Source organism: Erpetoichthys calabaricus, chromosome 5 (assembly GCF_900747795.2).
Source record: "Erpetoichthys calabaricus chromosome 5, fErpCal1.3, whole genome shotgun sequence".
Classification (NCBI taxonomy): Eukaryota; Metazoa; Chordata; class Cladistia; order Polypteriformes; family Polypteridae; genus Erpetoichthys; species Erpetoichthys calabaricus.
Window position 1 is genome coordinate 107,528,140 of NC_041398.2, and position 27,802 is coordinate 107,555,941.

Genomic DNA, 27,802 nt, shown 5'->3' on the forward strand with positions numbered 1-27,802 from the left:
TAATTACTCACTGTAATGTAAAATAGTTAGTTCTCTTATGCATATGTAACAATCCCCATGAAAATAACAATCTGTTTAAATTATACATCCGCTTCCCCATATGCGAGTGCCAGAGCCGCAAAGTGACTAGCATGTAGCGCCCGCCTGGGGGTTGGCGAGCGAAGCGAGCAGGGGGCAGAGCACCCTAGTACTTTTATACTTTTATGTACCTATGAACAACTCATATTAAATTTACTAAACTTGAAATTTTATTTTTTCATGTATGTATTTATGCGTCAGTGTTACTGAAACCAAATTAGTGTTCATGTGTTTTTGAACCAAACATAAATTATCCTAGGAGTTTTCTCACTCTTCAGTGTTTTTTCCAATGTGTTTTGTCTTATTTTTGTTTTCATCAGAGAATACCAGGATGCCATCTGCATACTTGCAAGCTGTAAACCCAGTCTGTTTGGGATGCTAGTCAATTTTGTGGTGCAGTTACATAATCAACACATTACTCCTTAATATCAGGCCTCTTCAATGTTGTCAGTGTTCACATAAATGTACATCCCTAAAAATCAGATCAATTGCTTCTACTAGTAATCTAGTGTTCATTAAATATACTGCATGAACTCAAGATACAAAATAGATTAGTAACCAGGAATTAATATCTATTGAACCATTAATAGTTTAAGCCAAAGTCACTTTAGTTAATACAAGGTTGTGGAGAGATGACTCCAATCCTGAAAGTATTCTGCTCAAGACAAAAACCAACACTGGTCAGTTGATTACAGTGCATACACGCAGCAGTCTTTGATTTATCTGGGATCAATGAGGAAATCCAAGCTAATTAACATACACATGCACATGTTGAGCTCTACTTGACCAATTAAGAATTGCAAATTTATATAATATGCAGAAGTGATTGGGGAAAAAAAGCAGTGGTACCGCTGCTGCCTCGCAGTAAGGAGACCTGGGTTTGCTTCCCGGGTCCTCCTTGCGTGGAGTTGCATGGGTTTCCTCTGGGTACTCCGGTTTCCTCCCACAGTCCAAAGACATGTAGGTTAGGTGCACTATCGATCCGAAATTGTCCCTAGTGTGTGCTTGGTGTGTGGGTGTGTGTGCCCTGCGGTGGGCTGGCACCCTGCCCAGGGTTTGTTTCCAACCTTGTGCCCTGTGTTGGCTGGGATTGGCTCCAGCAGACCCCCGTGACCCTGTAGTTAGGATATGGTGGGTTAGATAATGGATGGATGGATGGATATATAATGTATATATGATTAGAAACTATTTTATGCAAAGCTTTGGACTTTAGACCCTAAGGTTATAGGTTTCAAAACCCATTAATGACACTGTGTGATCACAAGCAGGTTACTTCACCTGTCTGTGCTCCAATCGGAAAAAAAAAATTAACCAGTTGTATCTAAAATGTTGAAAATTACCTTGTATAAAGGTGTCAGCCAAATAAGTAAATGTAATGTAATTTTTATCCACATACACTAAAAAAAGATAAGCAAAACAGGAATACAAAGACCAAAAGAATAAGTGATGTGGACATAATGATGTGAGCTATAGATAAAGAAAAATGATTGTTGGGAGGCATCTACAGTACTGCAGGTTCTGATGGGCTGTATTCACTAATGGAGTTTGCTCCTGCTACCTTCTTAATTCAGTGTCTATTTATGATGTTCAATTTCAAGTTCATGTTTGCGTTCATGTGTGCAAAGTAAAACTTAATTTTGCCTGGATGTCTCCCACAGATTAATGGCAGTAGTTTAATATCATCAGACTAAAAAAAAAATTCATATCACATTATACATTAAAAGCAACATTCACAATTTATACTAGTTGCCAGAGCTGTTTCCAATCTCATAAACAAGTAATAATGCATTTTTGATTTCTATTCTGAAGTGTGTATTTATTTTCCACATTTATTTTTTTCTTTTGGTTTGTTTTACTTCACTTGCTTCTTACAAAGAAATTAATAAATAAAAAAAAAAAGCAAAAACCGCAGGACAACCAGCGACATTAGGGTTGGGTATCATTTTCATCTGTGTGTGTTTCCATTAAAAAAAAAAGTATAATAGAATATTTTGAAAAGTTAAGCAATTGAGGAATTCAGACCCCCATCAATACACCAGGTATTCTTTAAATGTATACTGAGAGGGTTTTTAGACACCGGAGACTACTAACAGAATCATGTCTAAATGTCAGGTCAGGTTGGGCAGCAGGCACTGGTACAGCATGTTGCCACACCCACGACATGATGAAACAGCTCAACATCCTGGTTGCCATCCACCCAAGGCAGATAAGCAGTCCAGTCCCACCCTCCAGAAATGACCATCTATCTGCTGTAGCCAGGTGTTACGTGGACATCCCCTTGGCCTGGTCCAGCCACTGGGGTCCTCAACAATGAGGATCCTGCAAGCCGGATCACCCAGGGGGAATCGTGCCACATGGCCGTAGTGCCGTAACTGACGCTTCCTCACAATGTAGGCAATATGCCTCATTCAGGACTCTGTGAGCAACCGCTCATTCGACACAAAGTCAAACCAGTGGTATCTAAGGATTCCCAGAAGAGACACAGTACTGAAGTAGTCCAGTCTTCGTCTCAGGTCACTGGATAGTGTCCATGTCTCACAACCATATAGCAAGATACAAAGCACCAGCACTCTAAAGACTAGGATCTTTGTCCTTCTGCAAAGATATCGGGAGCGGCACACACCCCTTTCCATCCGACCTAATGAGCCCCCATGCTCTCCCAATCCGTCTTCTGACTTCATAGGAAGAGTCACTAGAGACATGAATGTCACTGCCAAAGTAAGTAAACCTCTCGATAAGGTTAACACTCAACTCTGCAGACAGACACACAGCTCTGATGGCTGTGTCCAAGAGATTATTAAAGGCCAGGATTTTGTTTTTTATCCAGGACACTCGCAAGCCCAGACACTCTGAGTGTCTAAATGTCAGAATGTCTAAATGTTCCATTGGCTGGTGGGCTGAATGAAAAGGACATCAGCAGTGCTGTTAAAATTCAAGAAGGTCATTTTAGTACAGCACAGAGAATAACATTAAGTGAATTCAAGCATAATGTTAGTCATGGCCTCAGTGAGCAGGTTTTACGTAATTTTTAAATATGTAAGAAAAATGAATTATTTCTTTTTTTACAATGATATGTATGGTGATGAAAACTGTAAATGTGACTCCAGTAAACTTAATGTATTTGTTCAAAGATAGTCAAGCTTTTCCAGTCTTCTTACTTTTAGGCAGTTTGTGCAGTTGATATTTATAAGTGCATTTGCCTGCTTACATGCACTTGTACACCCTTTATATTAAATTGTTTTCCTCAGTGTTTCTGTATTTACATACTCTGTTTTTTTAAAACATTTGAAGCTTTCTAAGTATCATATTTCTTTATTTTTCTGTATGTCACTAGACTCTTCAAATTATTTAATGGTTATGGCTTCATATGTGTTCTCAGACATTTAAGAAAGGTGTGTATTGTTACTGATCATTCTTTATTCCTGCTTTCATTCTGGACTGGGTGGCAAGGGGTAGGAGTAGCATCCTTAAACTCTATTTCTGTATTACTATCACTTTGATAAAACATCGTCATCCTTGCCTTTAGTAACGTCATTGGCAATAACCCTATGTTCAGAAAAAGTGTATTGTGCCATGATTTGGGGCTTTAAATGCTGTGGAACTGAATAAAAGGTGCCCATGCAGAGTTGTCTGTCTTCCTGACTAAAATGGGAGTCATTCCTATAGCAGTGCACATGCGATGGAGCTCATAGAGTGAGGTGCTTAAACAACTACATTGTGTTGTGATTTATAAGGTCTGCACTGGCTTTAATCAAACCTGAACTCCAAATAGGTTTTTAAAAAAATGGATGAATAAATTAGCACCTTTTTATGTCTGTTTCTTGTTCTTCTTATCTAAATTGCATTGATACTGTTAAACAATTGACAAAATTATGTGATGGCATTCCGTTATATTCACATGGCTATGGCATTTTCAAATGTCTTTTGGCAGAATCTGCTGTCAATAATGCTTTATTTTATATAGCATCTGGCATCATATATAGCATCCCAAGGCACTTTATAAATACAGATTTATAATATTTCATAATTTTAATATAGTTGTTGAAGAGGCAGGAATAGGAGCATGCTCATAATCACATGGTGAACTGGAGGCAGGGACTGAACATGCATTCGTCTGGTTTAAAGTCTAGCTCCTTGGCCACACTGTCTAAAATCGCTTTTTTATATTGAAACAGTAGATCATCAAGTACAACAAATCTTCAGCGTTATTGAGAAACAATCACACAGTGACACTTAGGTGCCATGAAAGAATCCCTGAGGCAACGGTATGCTAATGCTAAAACATAACAAATGTTTATGATTTGGGAAATTGCTATAGCTGCAGGCTTGTGTCTGTCTCTTTTAAATCTTTCAACCTTGAAATGTGCTTAGAGAGCAATCACTGAAAAGTCAGAATGAGACTCTTGTGTACAGCTGTAGGCTGAAATACCTGGTGCAAGGTCTTTGTTTAACTTCATGTACCATCACAGAGTTTGGAAAATCCTAAGAGACTACTGGTCACAAGTAAAGTAAGGTTAAATAAGGCTTTAATTGTCTGTGAAGAATCTATTTATAGAGAAATAAATTCCATTTTGCACTATATACACAGTAGCATATAAATATAATTTTTGCATAAGCATAAGTTTCATTATTTATTTTTATTATCATTACATTCATTTGAATGATGTGAAATAAAAAATGTAACTGTACTAATTTGTACTCCAGATGCATACCCAAAAACTGAGATGATTTACACATGGACTAAAGGACCCCAAAACTCAGTAGAAGTTCCAGAAGAATCTTCTAGTTTGGTTCAGTATGATCTGATTGGACAGACGGTGTCAAGTGAAACTGTTAAATCCATTACAGGCGAGTGATTATTTTCATTTGGTTGCTTTATTGCGTTTATGCACAATTTCTTTCATTACCTCCTTTTAATTGCAGGCTCTACCCATTTTATCGAGTATAATGTCTATTCTTATTGTTGTATTTTTTTAATTGTATAAATGGTGTGTTTACTAAATGGATTTTAGGTGATACCCATAAGCAGTTTCTATTTATAACTGATAGTTTTTCATTTTCTTTTTCAATATTTTACAGGCGAATATATTGTGATGACAGTGTATTTCCATTTGAAACGAAAAATGGGCTACTTTATGATTCAGACATATATACCATGCATTATGACAGTGATCTTATCTCAAGTGTCATTTTGGATAAATAAAGAGTCTGTTCCTGCTAGAACAGTTTTTGGTATGTACTGGCTTTCCTCCTAAGTATATCAATCTATGTCAGTATATATGCAACTTTGTTTTTCTTCATTGAATATATTAATGCTTTCCAGTTTTTAATCATTAATAAATATTCTGCACATAGAGTGTCTAAAATATTTACATTTTTGGAAATAAAATGGTCTCATGCTGGCAGTTAAATGGCTCAAAGTTAATAACATTAGTTGTATTAAAACTAACAACACTTTAGGAATTAAAATATATAACTGGACAGAGCAGAGCTGTACAAGCAGATAGCATGATCAGTGTTTCACTGTTTTGTTCAGCCTGTTTAACATTACCTAAAAGTTAATGATGTTCATTTGCAAAAAATCACCATACTCTATAAGTATTATTCCTGTATATTATAATGCGGATGTGAACTTTCCTAAATGATTTATTAATGATATTGTCTTGTTTAAAATTGTTTATACATTTTGTGGCACACTGCATAGAAAATGAATACTATGAAATAATTGCATTTTAGTATAAAAAATTGAATATGCTGAACATTATTTTGGTTGATAGATTTTGCCTAATATTTTTCTTAGGCTCATAATAAATATTCAAAAAGTTGTTAAAAACTAATTCAATAAGAAATAAATTGCTTAAAAGAACAAAATGCATGAAAGTTTACTTGCATGCTTTTTTATTGTATGTTCTAAAAATCTAAGCACCGTTAAGTCCAATAGTGTAGCATAGAAACATAAAAGCATTTTATGAATTCTCTAGAATTTTTACCTATTTCCCTATCAAGGAAGGAAAATGGTAATAAACAAATACCTAACAAGAAGAAGGACTTCCTATAGTGAAATTATTTGTATATGTCGTTCTGATTCTGATTGCTAAAATGTTTTATATTCGATAGAATAGTCTTCAAAATTCCATATGACAAACTACTGAATGTGGCAAAATCTAAAAAATATTATCAAGTTATTATTTATGATGTGAGAAGAATTACATGCAAGTGGTTTAACTTTGTACATCTTGCTTTGTTTTGTTAGCTAGCAGTCAGTCTATCTAATTATTTTATCTATACATGGACCAAAAGGCATAACATTTTTCAACAGCAGTTTGGGAAGGATATTACAAATTCCTACCACCCCTGTGTAATCTTATTTGTCTCTTTCTTTTAAATTCAATTCAAATCAATAAAAGTAGTGGTCTGACAACCCCCCCAACACACCCTTCAAAACAAGCCCTTGGCTTATTTGTTCTCACTTTCATTTTTGCTGTATTTTGTTAAATGTACAGTATATAAATATTTATACAACCAACACATAGTATATATGGGTTATCTAGTCATGATTATACCATCCATCCATTGTCCAACCCGCTGAATCCGAACACAGGGTCACGGGGGTCTGCTGGAGCCAATCCCAGCCAACACAGGGCACAAGGCAGGAACCAATCCCGGGCAGGGTGCCAACCCACCGCAGGACACACACAAACACACCCACACACCAAGCACACACTAGGGCCAATTTAGAATTGCCAATCCACCTAACCTGCATGTCTTTGGACTGTGGGAGGAAACCCAGGCAGACACGGGGAGAACATGCAAATTCCATGCACGGAGGACCCGGGAAGCAAACCCAGGTCCCCAGGTCTCCCAACTGTGAGGCAGCAGCGCTACCCACTGTGCCACCGTGCCGCCCCACAATTATACCTGTACTGAATATTTATACAGTGGTTTTCAAGTAGATACAATATGTATTTCTCTATAATTTTCTATGAAAACACAGTATATTAAAATGTAACCAACAGAGAAACATAACTTCCATCATTCATAACAGTTTAAGATGTATTATCTCTATAAATAAACTGTAAAAAACACTTCAATTTGTGGTTGATTTGAGTCTATTCTGTTTACATGGAGTAAGTGTTCATAAAGACACTGTATGTTTAAATAATTAAAAGAAGAACAAGAGAGACTGATTAGTCTATGTGTCTTCTTTGGTTAGTTAATAGCTAAGTTATCATTTTGTATATTCTTTAATAAAAGTGCAGAATGTGCATCAAACACTGAACAACAGGGACTTCTTGTCTCTTACTTCCTGTAAAGCATCTGTAAAGTGGCTTTCACAATAATGTATTTTTATTTGATTAAAAAAGATGGATTTAAAGATACAGATTGGAATAATGAAAAAAACTGAACATGCCATTAAGTTTAAGTGACAAATATTTCTAACAGAAATTTGAAAATAGTAAAAAAAAAAAAAAAAAAAAGTATGAAACAATAAAATACCTGGACAGTAACTGATTTATATGTAAGAAACATACATTTTACATTATGTCAGAATTCGTGAATTGCTAGCCTAAATAATACATAAGAATCTAAATGAGTGATAAATGACTAAATACTTTAAGTACCTGAAAATACACAATGTATAACATGCTCAATATCAGATATTTTATTTGTAACAAATAAGATGAGTAAAACCTCTAGTATATTATAAGGTATTTATGTTGTCACCTTATGGCCTTGTAGTTTCTCGTTATATTAGCTGTTTTGGGTTTTGCTTGATATTTAATTCCATTTGTATATTTAATTAGAGGGATAGTTATTATTTTATTTGAAACAGCGTCACAAACAATTTCTGTAAGACTTTGTTCATTATTAGGTCAAAAAAGTAATGCCCAAAGAAGCTTATTTTATGAGACATTTGATTCAGGAAACTAAGCATACAACCTTGAGGATACAGGACCTTCCTGTGTTGTTTTAAGGTTGGTTATAAAATGATATCTTTATTGCTAAGTTTATTAAATTGATAAAATCATTTCTTCTTTGTTTTGAAAATTACATAATGGAGATTTATTGGTGTTATTCATAACACATTTCATGACTTCAGTTTTCAAACCCTTACAACAAATAAGGAGGATCGATAGATAGATAGATAGATAGATAGATAGATAGATAGATAGATAGATAGATAGATAGATAGATAGATAGATAGATAGATAGATAGATAGACTTTATTAATCCCAATGGGAAATTCACATTCTTCAGCAGCAGCATACTGATACAATAAATAATATTAAATTAAAGAATGATAATAATGCAGGTGAAAAACAGACAATAACTATGTATAATGTTAAATATTAACGTTTACCCCCCCCCCCCCCCGGGGTGGAATTAAAGAGTCGCATAGTTTGGGGGAGGAACGATCTCCTCAATCTGTCTGTGGAGCAGGATCAGCAGTTCAAATAATATTAGTAAATCTATACAATTCTTAGGCAGTATGCTTGCTTTTGGTATATAACATACACAAATACTAATAATGCAAGATCTAAAAAACTTAGAAAGTAGGTTGAGAGACGTAGATAATGTCATTGTGGCCTGTGACTAATGGATAAAGGATTTATTCTATGCTGGTGTTGCCATGGGCAACTGCTTTGCTCAGTGACTGTCCATTTCTGAAATGAAAGATTACATAAACACTGACAAATATAATTAAATGTATTATAACCTACCAAAAATATACACCTTTGAGATATAAAGTGTTTAAGTCAAGTCATGTCAAGTTGCTTTATTGCCATACCATTCATACACAGTATTGCAGCATAATTTGGCATGAAACATTTCCCAGGACTACGGTGCAACATATACGTAAACACAGGACAAGTGCAAGACAGGTAAAGAACTATACTATAATATAAATAAATAAATAAAAGGTGAGTAAATAATAATTTGAAAAACACAGTAAGCGGAGTGGTGGCTCTGAGGCTAGGGATCTGCACTGGCAATTGGAAGGTTGCCAGTTCGAATCCCAAAAATGCCAATAGGGACTCTGCTCTGTTGGGCCCTAGAGCAAGGCCCTTAACCTGCAATTGCTAAGCGCTTTGAGTAGTGAGAAAAGCGCTATATAAATGCAAAAAAAAAAAAAAAATTATTAATAAATTATAAGAACAACTAACATTTAAAAAACAACATAAGTAATAGAGTAACAAATGAACTACATACAAATAAGCTACTAGGAGCAGATAGGAGGGCAGGAGGGAAGCACAGAGTTCCGAGTCTGCATAGCCAAGGGGTACCTTCTTCCAGATGACAGTGGGACAAAGAGACTGTGGGAGGGGTGGGAGTGGCCCTTCAAAATGTTATAGCCTTTGTGAATGCATCACTTTATATAAAAGTGTTTAATGGAAGGCAGACAAGTCCCAATGATTTTTTCTGCTGTATGTACTGTTTAGTACCTTACAGTCAGAGACACTGCAGTTCCCAAACCAAAGAATGATATAGCTGGTCAGAACACTTTCAGTGGTGCCCCTGTTGGATGTGGTGAGAATATGGGTAGGTAGGCATGCCTTCTTAAACCATCAAATGAAGTGGAGATGCTTCTGTGCTTTCTGTGCTATAGAGGTGGTATTAACTGACCAAATAAGGTCAGTTACCATGTGCACACTAAGAACTTTGATGCTCTTGACCAATTCCATTACAGCACCCTTAATGTGCAGGGGTTATGGACAGCATGGACTTTCATAAAATCAACTATTATCTTTTTCGTCTTTTCCACATTAAGAGACAAAAATTGCATTTCCCACACCAATTATCATAATTCCATTCTGCAAGCTGACATATCCTCATTGTTGATGAAACCCACCATCATTGTGTCACTCACAAACTTAATAATGGTGTCAGAGCTGTACACAGCCATACAATCATGAGTTAGAAGAGGGAATAGAAGAGGACTTAGTACACAGCCCTGGAGGGGTAGCAGTGCTCAGCAGGATGGTACTGGAGATGGAGTTTGAGACATGGACTGTCTGGGGTCTCTCTGTCAAGAAGTTCATCATTGAGTTGCCTAGGGAAGTGATGTAGCCTAGCAGACCTAACTTCCTATTTAGCCTCTGAGGGACGATGATGTTGGAATGAACAAAAGATAATATTGCATCTTCAGTGAAATGGTTAGGGCAATAGGCAAACTGGAGAGTGTCATGTGATATGCGAAGTCTGGATTTCAAGGGAGTCCAAGACTAGATTCTTAAAGCACTTCACAATGAGAGAAAAGTATTAAATTATTTATAGAGAAAAAAATATTCTGTAGTAAGCAACAAAAAACTTAATTCGTAATCAAAATCTTAACTTTCAAAGAATTATGTCTCTCAATAAAGTAATGAGGGGCGGCATGGTGGCGCAGTGGTAGCACTGCTGCCTCGCAGTAAGGAGACCTGGATTCACTTCCTGGGTCCTCCCTGCGTGGAGTTTGCATGTTCTGCCCGTGTCTGCGTGGGTTTCTTCCGGGTGCTCTGGTTTCCTCCTACAGTCCAAAGACATGCAGGTTAGGTGCATTGGTGATCCTAAATTGCCCCTAGTGTGTGCTTGGTGTGTGTGTGTGTGTGTGTGCCCTGCCTGAGATTTGTTCCTGCCTTGCACCCTGTGTTGGCTGGGATTGGCTCCAGTAGACCCCCATGACCCTGTGTTCGGATTCAGCGGGTTGGAAAATGGATGGATGGGTGGATAACAGATGGATGGATGAATAAGGTAATGATGGTTGTAGAGAATTAAAATTTTGCTTTGGCTTTTCTTCATTAGTCTTAGCCAAGTATACATATGTAAAAATTAATTCAGCGTGTCAAAAAATATACCGTAAATGCAAGCTTGCATGTGTTGTTGTTGCCCACAATGCAAAGTTTGTAATAACATTTTGTTATTATCATACAGGAGACCAGAGATAAAATGCTTTAGGACTTTTTACCTTCTATTTTTCTTAAGACTCTTGCATCTTTATTAATTGTAAGCAGAATTTATAAACTATGCCATTCAAACTCAATCATTATGTAATGCTATGGGCATTTCTAAATACTAAATAAACAAAGATTGCTAGTTGAAAGACTGGCCTGCATTCTTTATGTCAAGCCAAGTCACCAAATCAAGCATTGTTTCCAGGAAGTTATACTATATGAAATGATGTTGCTGAGCAGGGGATGTTGATCATTTTAAGATAAGCACAATTTGAAACATTTAGCGTAGGGGGTTCTCAACCTGATGAGTGCTCCACTTGATCACATAAGCTCTTGTATGTTACCAACACATAACCACGAGTCATTTGGATTAGTCATTCCTCTTCTTCATTTATATTTAACAGATTTTACCTCTTCATTATGTATATAAAGGCTAATAATACTTTCCTAATCTGTTCATCTGTCAAATCAGTTTTCCTAGAAAATTTTATGGTGAGAGCTTCTAATTGTATTAGTTCCCCTTGCAAACAGCAGACATTCGGGAGGTGGGATGCGCAAATGAGTGATGGAAATCAAGAGGCAGTATGTTCTAAATCTGAGAGTCAGAAAATTAAATAATTAAGTAAGCAGTGTATGCAACTGTTAGTGGTATGAAGATGGCAGTTCATCTTGCTGTCACTCCTCGCATTTCCTGATCCTGGTACACACAATCCTTGTTATATATTAGTGCAGTTTTTCTGCAATATTCCCAATTAAGTCATGTTTTTGGGCACATCTCACATGCATTCAAAACTTTATTGTGCCGTCACTCACCTGTCTTCTGACTATAAAGATGTAATCTTCCCTAATCAGCATCAAAAAGCTCACTAATATAAGCATTTATTATTTATGAAAAGTAAATAAACAATTTTATTTAGAAAGCTGTTGCAGTAAGTGGTAGAGGGTATTTTAATTATTAACTAAACAAATAAGGTTGGGGGTTTGGATTTGTTCTTCTAACTTTGTTCTAGTTTCTCTTTGTTGTGTTGTCTTTTTCATTTGTGTTTTTTTATAAAGTTTTCTCTTAAAAATGATGAAACAAATATTAATGTCATTGCAAGTTAAACATATGCATTCTGGTTTATGTGTAATTCTAAGATGTACTATAATTTCCAAGTAAAAATGTTAATTTCTGATTGTGTGGCCATCTTAGCTTGTTGGCCTTTCCGAATTACTGCAATGAAGTGAACCCAACAGTTCAAGATCAGCACGATACATAGAATTCAAAGGCATTTCCCATTGTTATTTTTAACAGGCAGTAAGATAGTGTGAAAGGTACACACTTAATGAATCATGCATGTTCAGGATAGCTACACATTTATAAAGACATATATACCTCTTTACATTGTGCGTTTTTTGAATACACAGATAAGAAAATAGATTATTTTGATGCTTGGCATGCAATGTACTTTTTCTTATGTACAATGTGTAAGGTATGTACTGACTTTAATATTATTACAGATGTGTGTATTGTATTCTGCAAAGATAAGACAATTTTACCAGTAGTTCTGTCTTGTTGATACCACCACATGATTTTTTGATTATTGTTCTATAGATTCATGGTTCAATAGAGTAAAGGTGACCTAGAGCAGTAACGTTATTTAGGTTTGAAATGGTAATCCAAACAACTTAAAGCCATAATTAACTTTATCTCATTGCTCCAATGAGGCGTCAGATTAGAGATGGTCATTAGTAAGCTGTGGCATGACTCTTAAAACATTATGTAAATGAGTTCAATGAGATTTGCAAACTAGTGAGTTGTGAAAAAAATTAAAACACTGAGCACACATTTAAAGGAGACCATGACTTGGTATTGGAAAAACCAGCTTTAAAAATGGCAACAACAAAATTAAATAAGAAGTATTCCTTGTTTGTTAAATATGCAGTCTAGTCCATTTTACAGGATGTGACATATTTGTCTTGTTTCTGCCCCAGTAAAAAAAGAAAAATATCTCATTTTGTGTTTGTATTGCTAAATTAATTAAACTAGTATTGTACAGGTAAGATATGATCAAGTTAAATAAAAAAATCAGCTGTTTTATTTTGCTCTTTTACAATATTACTCTCACATGCCAATATCTGATCAAGGGAAGAGAACAAATACTTAAGTGATTTATTATTGGGTACGGATGGTGTCTCAATTTGAGCAGAAAAGAAAATAAAAAACCCATGAATGTTTCTCTTTTGGGCTCACTTCTGTGACTGCAGTGGTGGTTTCAAAGTAGATCCTTGCAGAATTAAATGTTCAGGTTCCATTATTTTACTTGTTCCAAGAAAATAAGCAACTGTCCTTCACAAACTGTACCATATACAAAAGAAGTTATTTTCTCATTTCTGATTTTCTGTATTATTACATGTTTTTCACAGATGTATTACTCAGATATTTTTATGTATTGTGGTTAGACAAGTTGAAATTCTTAGAATAACAAATGCAACCAAAGTTTTGAACTTGTTTCATTGTTTTACTCAATAAATTTGTCCCTTACCTTCAGAGTGAGGTGGTCAACCTGCAGGTTGTAGATTATTTGTAAATAATATTCCTAAAAACCTATGAAATATAGTTGTGGTTGTTTATTAGTTCGGGAGGAATTTAAAGGGCAATTTCTAGGGGTATGAGACTCTGATAAAATGCATTCAGAATGTTTAGAAAGAGAGAGAGTCTTGACAGAAGTGCCCACAATGTCTCAAAAAATCTTATAACAGCATTTGGCAAAGCCACTATCAGAAAGGCACTGTAAAATCCACGGATGAGAGTCAAGACAGAGCGTACTGCTCATGAATAAAATAATGACTTCTCTCCTCATGTTTCTTAAAACGAACCTTGGCCATTCTTAGTAGTTTCAGGAACAGGACAGACAGGTGAGAAAACACTAGAACATTCTATCCAACATTTGATCTGTTTTATGTGTAGAAAAGCTAACATGGTCTTCCTCATAAGAAAGGGAAGACACAAAAGTGTCATCATATGGAGATATTAGAAATCAATGCTATCACTGATGAAATCATTAATTCTGCTGTTGTGTATTGAAGAAATCTTGAAGAGAATATCAGGACATTGGTTTTGAGCTGCAGCTGAAACATAGCTGGTTTATACAGAAGCACATTGACCTAAAACACACAAGCAAGCCTATGTCTGAATAATTAAAGTAAAATAATTTTTTATATTCAGTATGGTATAATCGTAACTTAAACAACTTTGAGGTATTGTGGTGTGAAAAGAAATGAGGTGCTTGTGTTTGCAATGTTCAAATTTCACTGAATATGAGGATGGTGTCAAAATTCCTCCAAGGCATACTTGACAGAGACTTATATCTTCAGATAATCTCTGCATTTTTGCAAAAGGAAGCAAAATAATTTTTGAGTCCAAAGAGGCAAGCATTGGATTTTGTTTAATGTTGATTTTTAAATTAAATAAGCACCAAAAGGTGTTATTTGTTTGATCTGCTTCCCTTTTAACTAGCATCAAATGTGATCAAAGATCAGATGGCGGGCAAATATTTTCTTCCTAGCTCTGTTGGGATAAAATAAAATCAGACATCTGCCATGGCTGTTTGAGAGTGTGTTAAAGTCTGTGGTGCATCAGAAAACCTGGCACATACTGTAGTAGCTGCAATGTGACTTAATATGAGGTTGTCTGAAAGTTAATTCCTTTACTGGAACATCTGCAGGAGAAATGTGAAAACAGATCTGACAAGGGTAGAGATCTGGCCAAGAAAGAGACAAAATTATAGAGGGAAGTAAAATTTTAGGCAGGAGGTCTAAACCAAGAGTCAGAGTAAGGAAGTAAAAGTGACAAAGCTATGTTTTTATAATAAGGCAGATGGAACATTAATGGAACATTCTTTTACCAAACCCTAACTAAATATTGCATTTTTATCATTTACCAAGCAAAATGAATTACACCCATAAAGGGAGCAACTTTAATTTAAATGAACGAAGGTTTTTTTTTAAACTAATTCTTTACATTTATATTGTACATGTAGTCACTTTTTGGGTTGTACATTTTTATTTTAGACATACCTTTAGCACAATGAAGTAACTCATTTTCTCAGTTCCACAGGAGGACTGCAAATTTCAAGATCATGGCTTTGAGTCCACAAAGTGACCAACCATTGTTGTAATAATGCTTCTGTATTCTGTTTTTAGCAAATACCTTGGGTGTTTTCATAGACCCATATTTTGATTCTATTAACCTCAGTTTGATAGTAAAGCTATCTCCTTAATTACAGTGATTATCATTGTGCAGTCAACAAAACCATTAATCTTCTTATTATTTTTTTAGTTAACCTTCTTAGCTCATTTACTGCGGTGGGCGGTTTGTTTCCTGCCTTGCGCCCTGTGTTGGCTGGGATTGGCTCCAGCAGACCCCCGTGACCCTGTAGTTAGGATATAGCAGGTTGGATAATGGATGGATGGATAGTTCATTCATTTTGATCTATTAACACGTGAGGGCAGACAGTACGCTTTTGTAATGGACAATGATTAAATGTGTGGCCTAGCCATGTCTGATCTGAGTTTTTCCTGATACTCCAATTTCTTCCCACATGTAAAGAGCGTGTCTACAAGGATAATTAGGATTTCTGTACTGGTCAGGGCTGAATATATATTCATGATTATGTTTTCTGATGAAAAAGCTTCCCTTTTAAAGCTGATTATGTGCTGACCAGTCAGGATATGGCTGTTTATGACAATCTTTTGAAGGAATCAGATGAAAAAAATGGCTTACTGAATTGCTTCTGCACTGTTCAATTTTTATTCTGCTTCATAGGGTTAAATTTGTATGAAGCAGCATAAAATGAATGGGAAAAGAGCCTTCCTTGCAGCATAACTGTTTATTAAAAAGTGTTGGTATAATTTCAAGATGGGTTAGCCAGGTACCTTGTAATGAGTTTTTAAATAATATTGTGTGCTAACATTCTTAAAATATCATTATATTTAAAGACTTTATTTTACTAAAATATATTGATGCAATGTAATGTTGCTGGTAAAAGCTGAGTATATCACAATTTGATTGATGATTATTTAACATGGCAACAATTATTTGAGACAAAAGAAAATATAATAATGCTAAGAACCCAATAAAAATGCAAAGGTCTTACCTGCAGTTTGTTACCAGGGGTTGACTGGAAACCTAAACTATAGAAGGAAAAAAAGACTAGATTCTTCACAAACTCTTGTGTAATTGTTGGAGTGGTGAGCCAGCTAATAAACACCACTAAAAGTTAAGTTTCTGAAGCACATACTAGGTATGGAAATGTTAACTAGTTGGTCTGCTGCCATACACTTCATACCACTTGACGATTCCAGTGTCAATCATCCCGGTGAGTGGCTGAAATGGATAAGTTGCTTTAATTGTTTCAGTATTGTGTTAGGACCTCATATAAAGACAGTCCAAGAATATCAACTAAATTTGCTGCTTTATTGGATAGGAAACAAGGCTGGTGATATCTTGTGTGTCTTACTTTTCAAAAAAGTTCAGAAGAACAAAGACATTATGAGGCAGTAATAAAGGAGCATTATGATCATAAATTGTGTCATCTATGCAACAGAACACTTCAATATCAGTTTGTCGGTGAGATAAGGATGTGGAAGTGTTTATAACAGATGTCCATACGGTTGCCAAGTAGTTTAAGAAATGTCAATTAAAAAATAATGTGATTGGATTAGAAACATTAAATTGCCAGAGCAGCTACATCAAGTTTGTAGTGTCATTTTAGCTAAGGCAGTTCCTAGAGCAAGATAGGGTTAAACAATGAGAAAACAGAAACTTCAGCCGCAAGCTGGCTCACATGGCTCTGCACCAACAGTATTGATGCTGCTGGTTAAATTAGGTGCACAAAATTAAAATAAGGAAAATAACAACAGGTTGAAAATAGGGAAAATGAAGAATATCACCATATGTCAAAAGAATTACCAGGTGGTAACTTAACACAGTAGAAAAAGCTGAATGTAGGTTATACGAAAAAGGGGGGATCATTTGTCAAAATGTTCTATGCTTCTGAAGCAAAAAGAGTGACACCAATAATGATGGTGATTTTAGATTCCTAGGTGGGTTTGTAGTGCATGGCTTACATAAATGCTCAAAGGTCATTAGTCTGAATGGAGAAGACATGAATCTCTCTATATATTATACACATGCAAAAGCAACAGCCAACATGAATGAAAAGCCTAACACTAAATAAAGTTCTGTGTTTTGAGAAGCTAATAATATCCTAAATTATCTAAAGTATGTCAATGCATGGCTGAAGTTTGAAGTAGGACTATGGTTATTGGGTTTAGGGGCATTACAGATGATTCAGGCTATAAAATAGTATCAAGCCAGACATTATTTTGTTTGGAACAGTATCTTTCTCCAGTCAAGCACCTCAGGAAAGTTTAAAAAAAAATGGTGTCAAAGCCAATGTACAGTAGTTTTGTGTGGACTTGAAGCGGTATGTAGGTTAACTTGCAAAAACAATCATATTTTGGATGTCTTTAACCAGACCTTAGCATTACAATTAAATTATAAATATATGCAAATGAAATGATCTTGGAGTCAAGAAGAGAGCTGGGCAAATGTCTTACTGGCAAGAGGAAGAGGGGTTAGAGAAAGGTAAGGTGTTAAAAAGACATTTTGGGGGTTAACAATAGTATTTTTTAATAGTTTATCCATCCCATCTAATAGACTGGAGAAGATACCCTGGCTAGAAGCTCCTAGGGGAGCATATGATTTCACATTTTCTTTTCTTTTTTTTACTTTATATTACTGCTTCTACAGTATTATATCCTCTTCCTATATATACATATATATATTTGTACTTCCCTGGCCTTCTTCGCTTTACAGATGCAAACTAAAGAACAGACAGTTATTTATTAAAAAAATTCACCTTACAAACTACAGGTTCACAAATACCCAATCTCCACTTCAACACATTTTATGTTTACTTTAGTACAAAGACTTCCAACATACTAAATGTTTTTTTTAAAAAAAAAGGAAAGGTCCAGCAAATAATCCTTAATTACATGTTGTAAGAAATACAATCCATAGGGTCAATATACTCATAGTATCTAGGATTTAAACATCTCTTTTTTATATTTTATTTCAGTAATCAAAAAACATTCCAAACATGCAAGTCAAGTTTAACAAAGCTGGTGTGAAACATCTCTTAACGAATATCCACACCGTTGTCCTTCAGGCCATTTGGGCACACTACCTCTTCAACAGGACCAGACAAACTGGAAACTAAAAATAAATAAATTTTGCATCTCATTTAGATATTACATAATCCATATGAATTCATGAATACTTCTTGGTTTTATATTGGTACCTGAATGAATATCATCCACAACAACTGTTCAAAGCATAATTGTACTGTATATTACTGCTAGATGTATTAGGCCTTCATGCATGAAATCTATGTAAAATTGACAGATTCTTGCAGGAAATCTTGTTTTTATTTCAAACAGATTAACTCTGAAATTTGTTGGCATCATGACAAATTTCACTTTAATGAATAAATAGTGGTCCAGGTGGAATGTAAAGTGTCACTTTGGCTGGCTACAAAGTGGTTGGTATTTGTGCTTAGAACACAAGTCATGCAGGTTTAAAGTCAACATTATCACTAGTGTTCTTCTCAAAGCTTGCACACATTCACCTTCTCCAGATTTCTCATTGTCCCATATTTTCACACATTATATTCATTCATGCACTTTTTCCTTAGATCAGTTGATAGCATTATCTTGCCTGCCTTCTTGTTTTTTCTTTGCTATTTATTTTGATTGTCTTTATTTTGGTTTATAATAGCAGTCCCACCCTTACCTTCTGTTTTCTTGACTTACCATATTCTTTCACATTATAAGGTTTTCACTTGACTCCCTAAATGCTTTGTCACATGCTTATCCAACAAAACGTTAATCTTCTTCCTGCCTTTTGTCCAGCATTAATGTCTGTTTTGCTCATATTACAGTCTTGTCTTATGTTGATATTCTCCTTAGATACCCTTTTCATACAATTAGTTAATAATTATTTTCGTGATATGCTTTAACATTTCACTTAGAAATTCTTCCAACTTACATTTATTGGGATAAATTAAATAGAGTTGGTAACATTGCCTACTAAAAAGTTACTGGTCTCTGATTCTATTTTATTTCATGTAGCATCTACTTTGTGCCTTAGCGGGTCTCCCTTGTATTTTGTCAAAGTAATTCCAAATTACTAATGGATGTTTTGCATGTCAAGGTCTCTATGCTGGTGAATTAGATAAACATATCAGAAAAGTGATGGATGGTTAATTTAAAAATGTAACATTAATGGTGTACCAATCGGTTGATTAGTAATTGGACAATCAGCTTATAAATATCCAATCATTTTCTAATTTTCTGACATAAAAATGTGCACCCTATAAATGCTTTTACTTTCACTGTAGGGATATGATGGTTTGTATCTTTTTAAGAGAGGAGTTTTTCAGGAAATAGTACAATTGAGTTTATATTATTTTTATACTCCACTTAATTGGATGAAATCTATTCAACTCAGTGATTTTGTATTATGGAGGGGTGCACTTTCACAGCTTTCCTTCAGAGAAATGATATGACACTAAAGTATATGGAGTAAATGGGTCTTTACTTTACTGAGGCTGCAGCAGCTTTGAAATTGCCAACCTTGCTAGCTGTGGGAAGTGGAGGGTCTTATTCTAGACACGTAAATGTACATTTTTTCTAGTCTATGTGTTGTTACTACAGTAAGATTCTGTCAAATTAAAATGTGAAAGTCCATACCTGTTTTAATTTTCTTTTGTACATATCTGTTATTATTGTTGAACAATATGTCATGGTTATATTTAATTTCTTTATTTTTGTGTATTTTTATTGCACTGACACTGACTTTGTCCAATGCCATTGTGTCCTTTTATGTGATAACAGTAATAGCAGCAGTCATGTTGTTTAATGGCACCTTTGCTACCAAATGATTATGTCATTATTACATGTGACATCATCGCCTGCCCTTATTAAGATGATGTTATAAAATCACTGTGTACTTCACACCTTTTGGTAGGGACAGTTCTGATATTTTTTAGCTAAGATCATTGTATTTTTTGATTAAAAAACCTTTCACCTCTTTTGAAATGTGATTGTTTGTATTCCTATGTAACACCCTTGCTTGTATAAAAGATGCTGGTTTGCCTACTTCCATAATAAACCTCTGAATTTCCTGGTCCCATTTCACTCCCAATAAAGTGAAAAACCTCACTGTGTGTTACTAGAATACTACAGCACTCATCCATAATGGTAATTGGCAATCAGTATAGCACACTACAGAACAAACTTTGAAGTAGAAATATTTCCCAAATATCTACAGACTAATAAAAGACAGTTTGCCCTTCGTAACACTGAACTGAATAAGATGGTTTTAAGCATGTAATGTTACATTATGTTCTTTATATTGTTATAGGCTGGCCCTAACCCTTCTTCTTATTGAATCAACCTCACAAAAGCTCAAATTAAATATTTAACAGAATTATCCTTGCTAGGCATCCTAAAATTTTCTGATCTAGATCTATGAATTTCTTAAATGCATTAGCTGTCCTTTTAGAGAGAAACAAACTTTGTAAATTAAGAAACGAGAACCTGTCATGCCTTTTTAAAATGTTTCCATGTACTCTGAATAATTTTTTAGTTTGTGGAAGTTTTATATTTTAAAAGTATAATTTTCAAACTTTAATTTCATGTATTAGTTTGACTCTTAAATGTTTGTTTGGAAGAGATTTTAATTCTATTTCTAACTAAATTACATCTTTCAAGAAGTTAATGAGTTTGCTATGGGACCTTCCCTGGTTGTAAGGAGCAACCAGCTTCCTGATAGGAGCTGATAAATTACAAAGCAGTAGAGATACAAATTCAACCGGAGGAAACTAGTGCTTGGTGTTTTGTCCCAACTTGTTTTTTTTCTTAATTATTTGGCTACAATTATTAAATAGGATTTTCTTGGTGAATGCTGTCACTGTTAAACCCTCTGGTTAGAAAAAATAGTTTTAGTACTCTGAAAAGTTTATATTTGGTTATAAAGTTTGTTTCTCATTCTTCGAGAAAAATAAATATTTAAGTAAACATCCTGGTCTGAGTTATAAAATACTGCGTCAGCGAATGATTTGGGAAAGAAGGCGAGTAGCTAGTGTGAAAAAGTCGAGATTGTTTTGTAACTTTTATGACTTGTATAAAAGGACCGACCCACTTAACTTTGTCCGCAGTGATCATTTCGAAAAGTAAGGCACAACAGAAACTTATAATGTAAGGAAAAAATTGGTAAATCTTTTTCTCACATTGAAAAAAATAAACATGAAAGGTAGGGGAAGAACATTTCATCTGTGAAGCATTTATCAGGTGTGTACTTTTACATCATTCAGGCCTTTGCTGAGCAGTGATTTTCATGCTGTGAAAGACGAAAGTCCCATTCTATTTTAACCACAAGATTGCCATTGGAAAAAAGTATGGGATGCAAGTTTCTCTGACTTGTTTTTCAATAAGGAGCTAAGTTTGCTGCCCTTGTTTTGTTAGTATAAATCCTGAAATATAAAGGTCTGACAAAGTTAAAGGAAATGTGTTGTGCAGCAATGCAATGCAGAAGGCTTTCCTTGTTGGCGCCATCCATTACGATAAGATGTTCTATCAGTAAATGTATAGAGAAGAGCATCAGCTTTTGGGAAGACAAATAAACAAAAATATTAATGATATGTAGCTCCCACAGATGCTGTGTTAAAATGTGAAGAAGAATCCTTTGAGAAGTATCTTTTAACAGCAGCACCTATACAAAAGAACTAGATGATTTAAGAGGTGAGTTTTGGAATAAACAGCACTAAAAAGATGGAATGCAGGTTTGATAAGGAAGGAAGGCATAAGAGAGGAAGAAAGAAAGAAATAGAGTTTCGGAAAAGGTTGAAAAGAAGGTATGGTGGTTTGCAGCAGGATAAATCTGGTGAAGTCTGCATGAATCTACAAAAGGAAAAACATATTGTAGATAAGCATAATTCCCATTGAAAAGATAGGAAAGAAAGTTAAGATACACAAGTATATGATTTGAGCCTCTCTTAAAGACCTTTCCTACTTTGTGTTTATTGAGTCAGTCATTTTAAAATAACTTGGCAATGTTTGGCATTCTACAAAATGTAGAGACATATTTGAAATGAGTTTAAAAATAATGGGATTACATTTTCTCTATTTCAGTTTCTATTAGGTTAGGAATTCACTAAAAAATGTTACTTCCGTTGAGCAGGCACCAGTATGAATAACAGGTACTAATGAACACTTAAGCATCTACACCGATTCCTGTTCAAGAAGAAAATTGTTATTTATGAACCTTTTTTGAATTTCAACTGAATAGGCTAAAAACAGGCTAATGATGTTCACAACACAATATTTTCTTAGAAATCTCAAAATAAGATCAAACTCCTGCTTAACGGGAGGTCTTGATGAGTAAGGGTTTTGTTTATAAACATAATGCACTCTGTAAAAAATGCATTAGTTGAAATTAAAAACTTTAGATATGAGGATGAAGTGTTTTTGTATGTTTTGTTTGGGTATTCCTTTTGTGTTAGTGAAGCAGTCACTCGTTTGAAAACTCATTAGTTGTTATCATATTGACTGTCTGCTGCTTCATGGCAATGGGACATTTTCCAAAATCTTCAGGTCAAAGAGAATTTTAGCATAAATTCAAATGATATAATACAGAGTCAGTCAATCCTTTAGGGCAACATAGGCAGCTGCCCAGGACACTGTCATCTGAAGGGAAGCATTTATGAAAGTTAAGGGGTGTTCACTCTAGACACAAATGGGCTCCCCCATCCATCTTCAGACCATAATGATACATCTGTCTCCCTGCCTAGGGCTCCAAATAGCCTTCAACCGGCACTGTGTCAGTATGTCTACAGTATGTTTGATTAAAAATGTGGTTTTATAGACTACATATTACAATTATCCGTAATTAAACCTAAAATATCAAAAAAATCCTTGAATTCTGTTTTTATTTAATGTACATTTTACATGCGTCCCAACTTATTTGGAATTGGGGCTCTATATATAATTTATAAAAATGTAAATCTAAATGTTTTCTGCAATGCAACTCAAAACCAGATATTGGATGAACCAATAAGGATATGGGTGGGTATTAAAAGAGACTAAAGACACAAATTATATTTTTCTACTTAGATTCTGAGGTCAGTGAATTTTTCATTTACTGTCCATAATATTTGGTGCCACCTGATGCCTTTGCTTCTTTAAGATTTGCATTGATAATTTAACATTTTAGTTTGTGAAAGCTCCAAACAGTTGATCAACATAAAGCAAGCTAAATGCAAGTACTGTCTCCATTGGTAAATTCACTTCTTGAGGTTTTCACTATTAGCAGCTGGTTTTAGTTTTTCACTTCTTGGTTCTTTTTTTGAACTCCACAGCAGGCCACTAGTAATCATACTGAATGTGTACATTATTACTTTCAAAAGAATAAAGTCAAAACTCACAGGTGTTAGCTGGAAGACACTTCCAGGGCTCAGCATAATAGTTAATGGTTGGAACTGAACTGATAGTCTTGTGAAATACATTTTAATACCTTAACTGTTAAGCAAGCCTACCTTCCAAATAATGTGAACAGGTCAAACTATGAATTTAATACAAGGTAACATGGTGTGGTTTTAATCCTGTCCATTAATCTGTTTTCTTAACTATCAAACAGGCATCACGCATAAGGTAGCAACCTATGCTGAAAAAGATGCCCAGCTATTACAGGGCTTACACAGTCACAGAATAACAGTAATGGGCATGGAACCTTTTTCAAGTTGCCAGTTAAGTTTTATTGTATGCATAAGAATTACTTCTGAATACTTTGAAATCACTTCAGTTTTATTTGTTCAGTGCCTCCTGTCTCATCAATACAAGAAATCCCAAACATACTGTATATATTATATTCAACTTGTCTTGAGGTCTAGTTGTGCAAGATGTCAAGCTTTTTGGGGTTCACCACTATTTTTGGCCCTCTAGAGCCAAAAAACCCAACTTTTTAGGCCATTTTTGGACTATATTTTGTGCAGGAAAATATACCCTTATCAGAAAAAGTAAACCAATAATTGTCTAATACTAATGATAATTAGAAGGAATTAAAGTTGTTCATGCCACATCAACCAACCCCAAAGGTTCACCCACTAATAGGATATAAGGAGTTACATTTACTCCTTTTCACCAAAATTCGAAAAGTGAAGATCAGTAATATAGGCGTGTGGAGTGTCATTTTATGCTGTTTTGATGTACTGGTCATGAGTATGTTAATATTTATGATATTTGATTCTTTAGCAGTGGTCCTAGCCCTCTAACAGCCGCTCACATAAAGTTATAAAAATGACAAATTTCAAACATAACCCTGGGCGTATCATTTTTCAAGGTCAGTGATTATGATTACGATGTTATTTTTGATTTTTGATCCTTTAATAGGGATCTAGTCCTCTATGGACTTTATCATAGGGTGACAAATGACAAATTTCTATTACAATCAAGAATATTTAGACTTTAAACATTTAAATGAAGCACACATTTTAAAATTTCAAGTAGTTATATATTTAATATATTTGTCTATTATGTAATTCATTATTATGAAGTAAATCATTACATATCTTATGAATACCCAGAACTGGAGCAGCTTACCCTAATTCAGACTTTCTAACATTTGCAGTACTGTACTAGATATTTTATATAAAGGTTGTATTAGATGTTTATTTTTTGCCTTCAGCATTAGTGTGACAATAGCCATGAACAAATTTTAGATTTCCATTCATTTTCCAAAAAAATGTTACGAGAATTTAATATTTTGTTAAAGAAAGTAACATCTGAAGTAACAGAAATTTTTTTTAATAGTTTTTAGGTACATAGACTAGTGCATGAGTAAACACAAAAAATTAACGGTGCTAATAATCAATGATATACAGTATTGAGCTGATTGGAACAAGCAATTTGGCTGAAACAGAAGTAACAGCAAAAGGAAACAAACTAGGCAATGGACAACCAAACGAAAAGGTGAACATGTGATAGTTTAACCTTCAAATCACCAATTCTTGAACCATAGCAAAAGTGAGCATAGCAACAAAAAACAAGATGATCATCCTGCATCTGCAAGGTCTCTCCCATGTAAAATTTCAGGTCAGAAAGGGGTTTCAAAATCTTCTGTTCAAGCTCTTTTGAAGCAGCATGAGTCAATGGCAGAATGTCATTGGTTGGCTACAGAAAGTGTGTGCAGCCAATGAGAAATACTGTACATCAAACTGACATCCCTTCAAAATCAGAAGAAGTCTAGCACTGCTATCAGGTCCGAGTACAAAGAAACCACAGGAAATCAAAAACATCTCTGCTACTCTGTGTGTGACTGTGTTCTTTAATAGACTGAGATCCCATGCAGGGTTTGTAGCTGCTTTGCACCATTGCAACATCATAGGCTATGAATGCCATCTGACAAGAAAATTAAATTAAGTGGGCGTAGTAATGGATGGACAAAACATGGGTAAAAGGACATTGATTTAAACTAGATAACATGAGTAAAATATTAAAAATAACACAAATTTAATTTTTAAAGAAATGATGGATTATTTTGTAAGGTTAAATATGAAAGCACATAATAAATATTAGGAACGGAGACTTCAGCATTAAAAAGTAACCTGTGTTTTTATTAAAAAATGTTTTGACTCTGCACTTTTTCAGACAATTCATAGCATGTGATATTTAAAGATGTTCTTTATTAAATTTACTTCTGGCATTACCTAAACTAAATTGCCTTTTTTCCCCATTATGACTCACATTTATAGTCCCCTCTCAAGTTAATATCACCTAATGAGAATAATCATTGTAATTTAATTATTTAAGGAATGATGCATCTTGGCAAAGCACTTACTTCTGCAATCAAGATATTATTATTATTATTTTTAAATGCTGTTTTATATATTAATCGAAATGCTCTTTATATTTTCAGGAACATTAGGAAATTGAATTGTTCCATAAATATTGCAATTATTATACATATTAATTTAGCCTTTGAAGTTATATATTTATGTATAAATATTCTTAACTGCAGTTATACATTTATCTTTCTTCCTACAGGCATTTGATTCAGCATTATCAAAAATGCTGATTAGAAAAAATAGTAGTAAATATAAACAGGACATAAATGTAATATAATCTTTGTGAGTGAATTATTGAATATGTGCTATTACCAGTACATAACTTTGCTTAGACATAAGTAAGGTGTGGAATCGATGGGATGGTGGCAACATTTCATTGTACACTTGTTGGCTTGTTAATGCTGTAAATATTCCCCAGGTCAGTAAGGGGAAGTGTGGTTTAGATTTGCCAGAGTACTGGGAACAACAGCCACTCTGATACCCCCTGGTCTCATTCAAATTACTGCTAAGCCATTTGAGCTAAGTAAACTTTATTAATACAAAATATCATAGATGCAGTTGCTTTACTATTCATATTATTATGTGTTGAAGTTTTATTTAACATACTTCCATCCATTTTGCAAACTAGCTTATCCTGATCAGGATTGTGGGGAAGCCGGAGTCTATCCTAACAGCAGTTGAGCAAATATTCAGTTAATATGAAAAGAAAGTAAAATTTACTATGCTTAAATTTCATCATTACAAGCATGTATTATTTGCAGGTTAACTTATGAATATATATCTTGCACACACACATTTGTGTATTATCAATTTATATCCCTCATCTGTAGCATATTTACTGTACATACAGAATAGCTTAGAGATTTGTTAATGTGCTAGCATATCGTGTACTATGTCTCAGCATATAGATAATGTATACAATGGATTCAGAATGTATTCAGATCCCTTCAGTCAAATGGATAAAATTGCCATTTTTGCCCATCAGTCCACACTCAATACCACATAATCACAAAAGTGATAATGTTTTTAAGAGGTCTGCAAAATTAATAAAAATCAAAAACTATCCTTGGGATGTTTTTAGAACTTGATTGGAGTCCATATGTGACAAACTGAATTGATTGGACATTGTTTAGAAAGGCACACATCTGTGTATTTAAAGCCCCCCCCCCAATTGACATTGCCTGCCAGGGCAAATGCTGAGCCATGAAGGCCAATGAACTCTGTAGACATCTACAATAAAACGGTGGTTTGACATAGATCAGGACAAGGATGTAGAACCATTCCTAAAGCTTTGACTTTTCTCAGGAACATAGTACCCTCAATCATTGCGAAATGGAAGAAATTTGGAGCCACCAGGACTCTTACTAGAGTTGACTATTTGGCCAAGCTGAGTAACCAGGTAAGAAAGGCCTTGGTCAGGTAGGTGACCAAGAACCTGGTGATCACTATAACAGAACTTCAGAAGTCCTCTGCTGAGATGGGAGAACCATCTCTGTAGTACTCCACCAATCCAGTGTTTATGGTAGACTACCTAACTCCTTCTTGGCCCAGACTTAAAACCCAAGAAATATTTGAGGAGAAAACTGAAGATGATAGTTTACAGATGACTCCCGTCCAATCTAATCTAACAGAATTTGTGATGATCTGCCAAGAAGAATGGGATAAACTGCCCAAATTCAGGTATGCAAAGCCTGTAGATACTAAATGACTCAAAGCTGTAATTACTGTCAAAAGGGATTTTTTAAAGTACTGGATTCAGAGACTGAATATTTATATGAAAGAGATTTCACTTTTTGAGTGTTATAAATTTACAAACCTTTCAGAAAACACTTTGTCATTAGT

At 34.7% G+C, this 27,802-nt stretch overlaps 1 protein-coding gene across 1 annotated transcript in view; it reads left to right on the forward strand.

The window, feature by feature from the left end:
• The window catches only part of gabra4 (gamma-aminobutyric acid type A receptor subunit alpha4), a 97,055-nt gene that overhangs the window by 26,094 nt on the left and 43,159 nt on the right, over positions 1-27,802 (forward strand). Inside the window, exons 6-7 of the mRNA XM_051928361.1 lie at positions 4,783-4,926; positions 5,158-5,310. Of these exons, the coding sequence (XP_051784321.1) occupies positions 4,783-4,926; positions 5,158-5,310 (297 nt within the window). The remainder of the gene's footprint in view (positions 1-4,782; positions 4,927-5,157; positions 5,311-27,802) is intronic.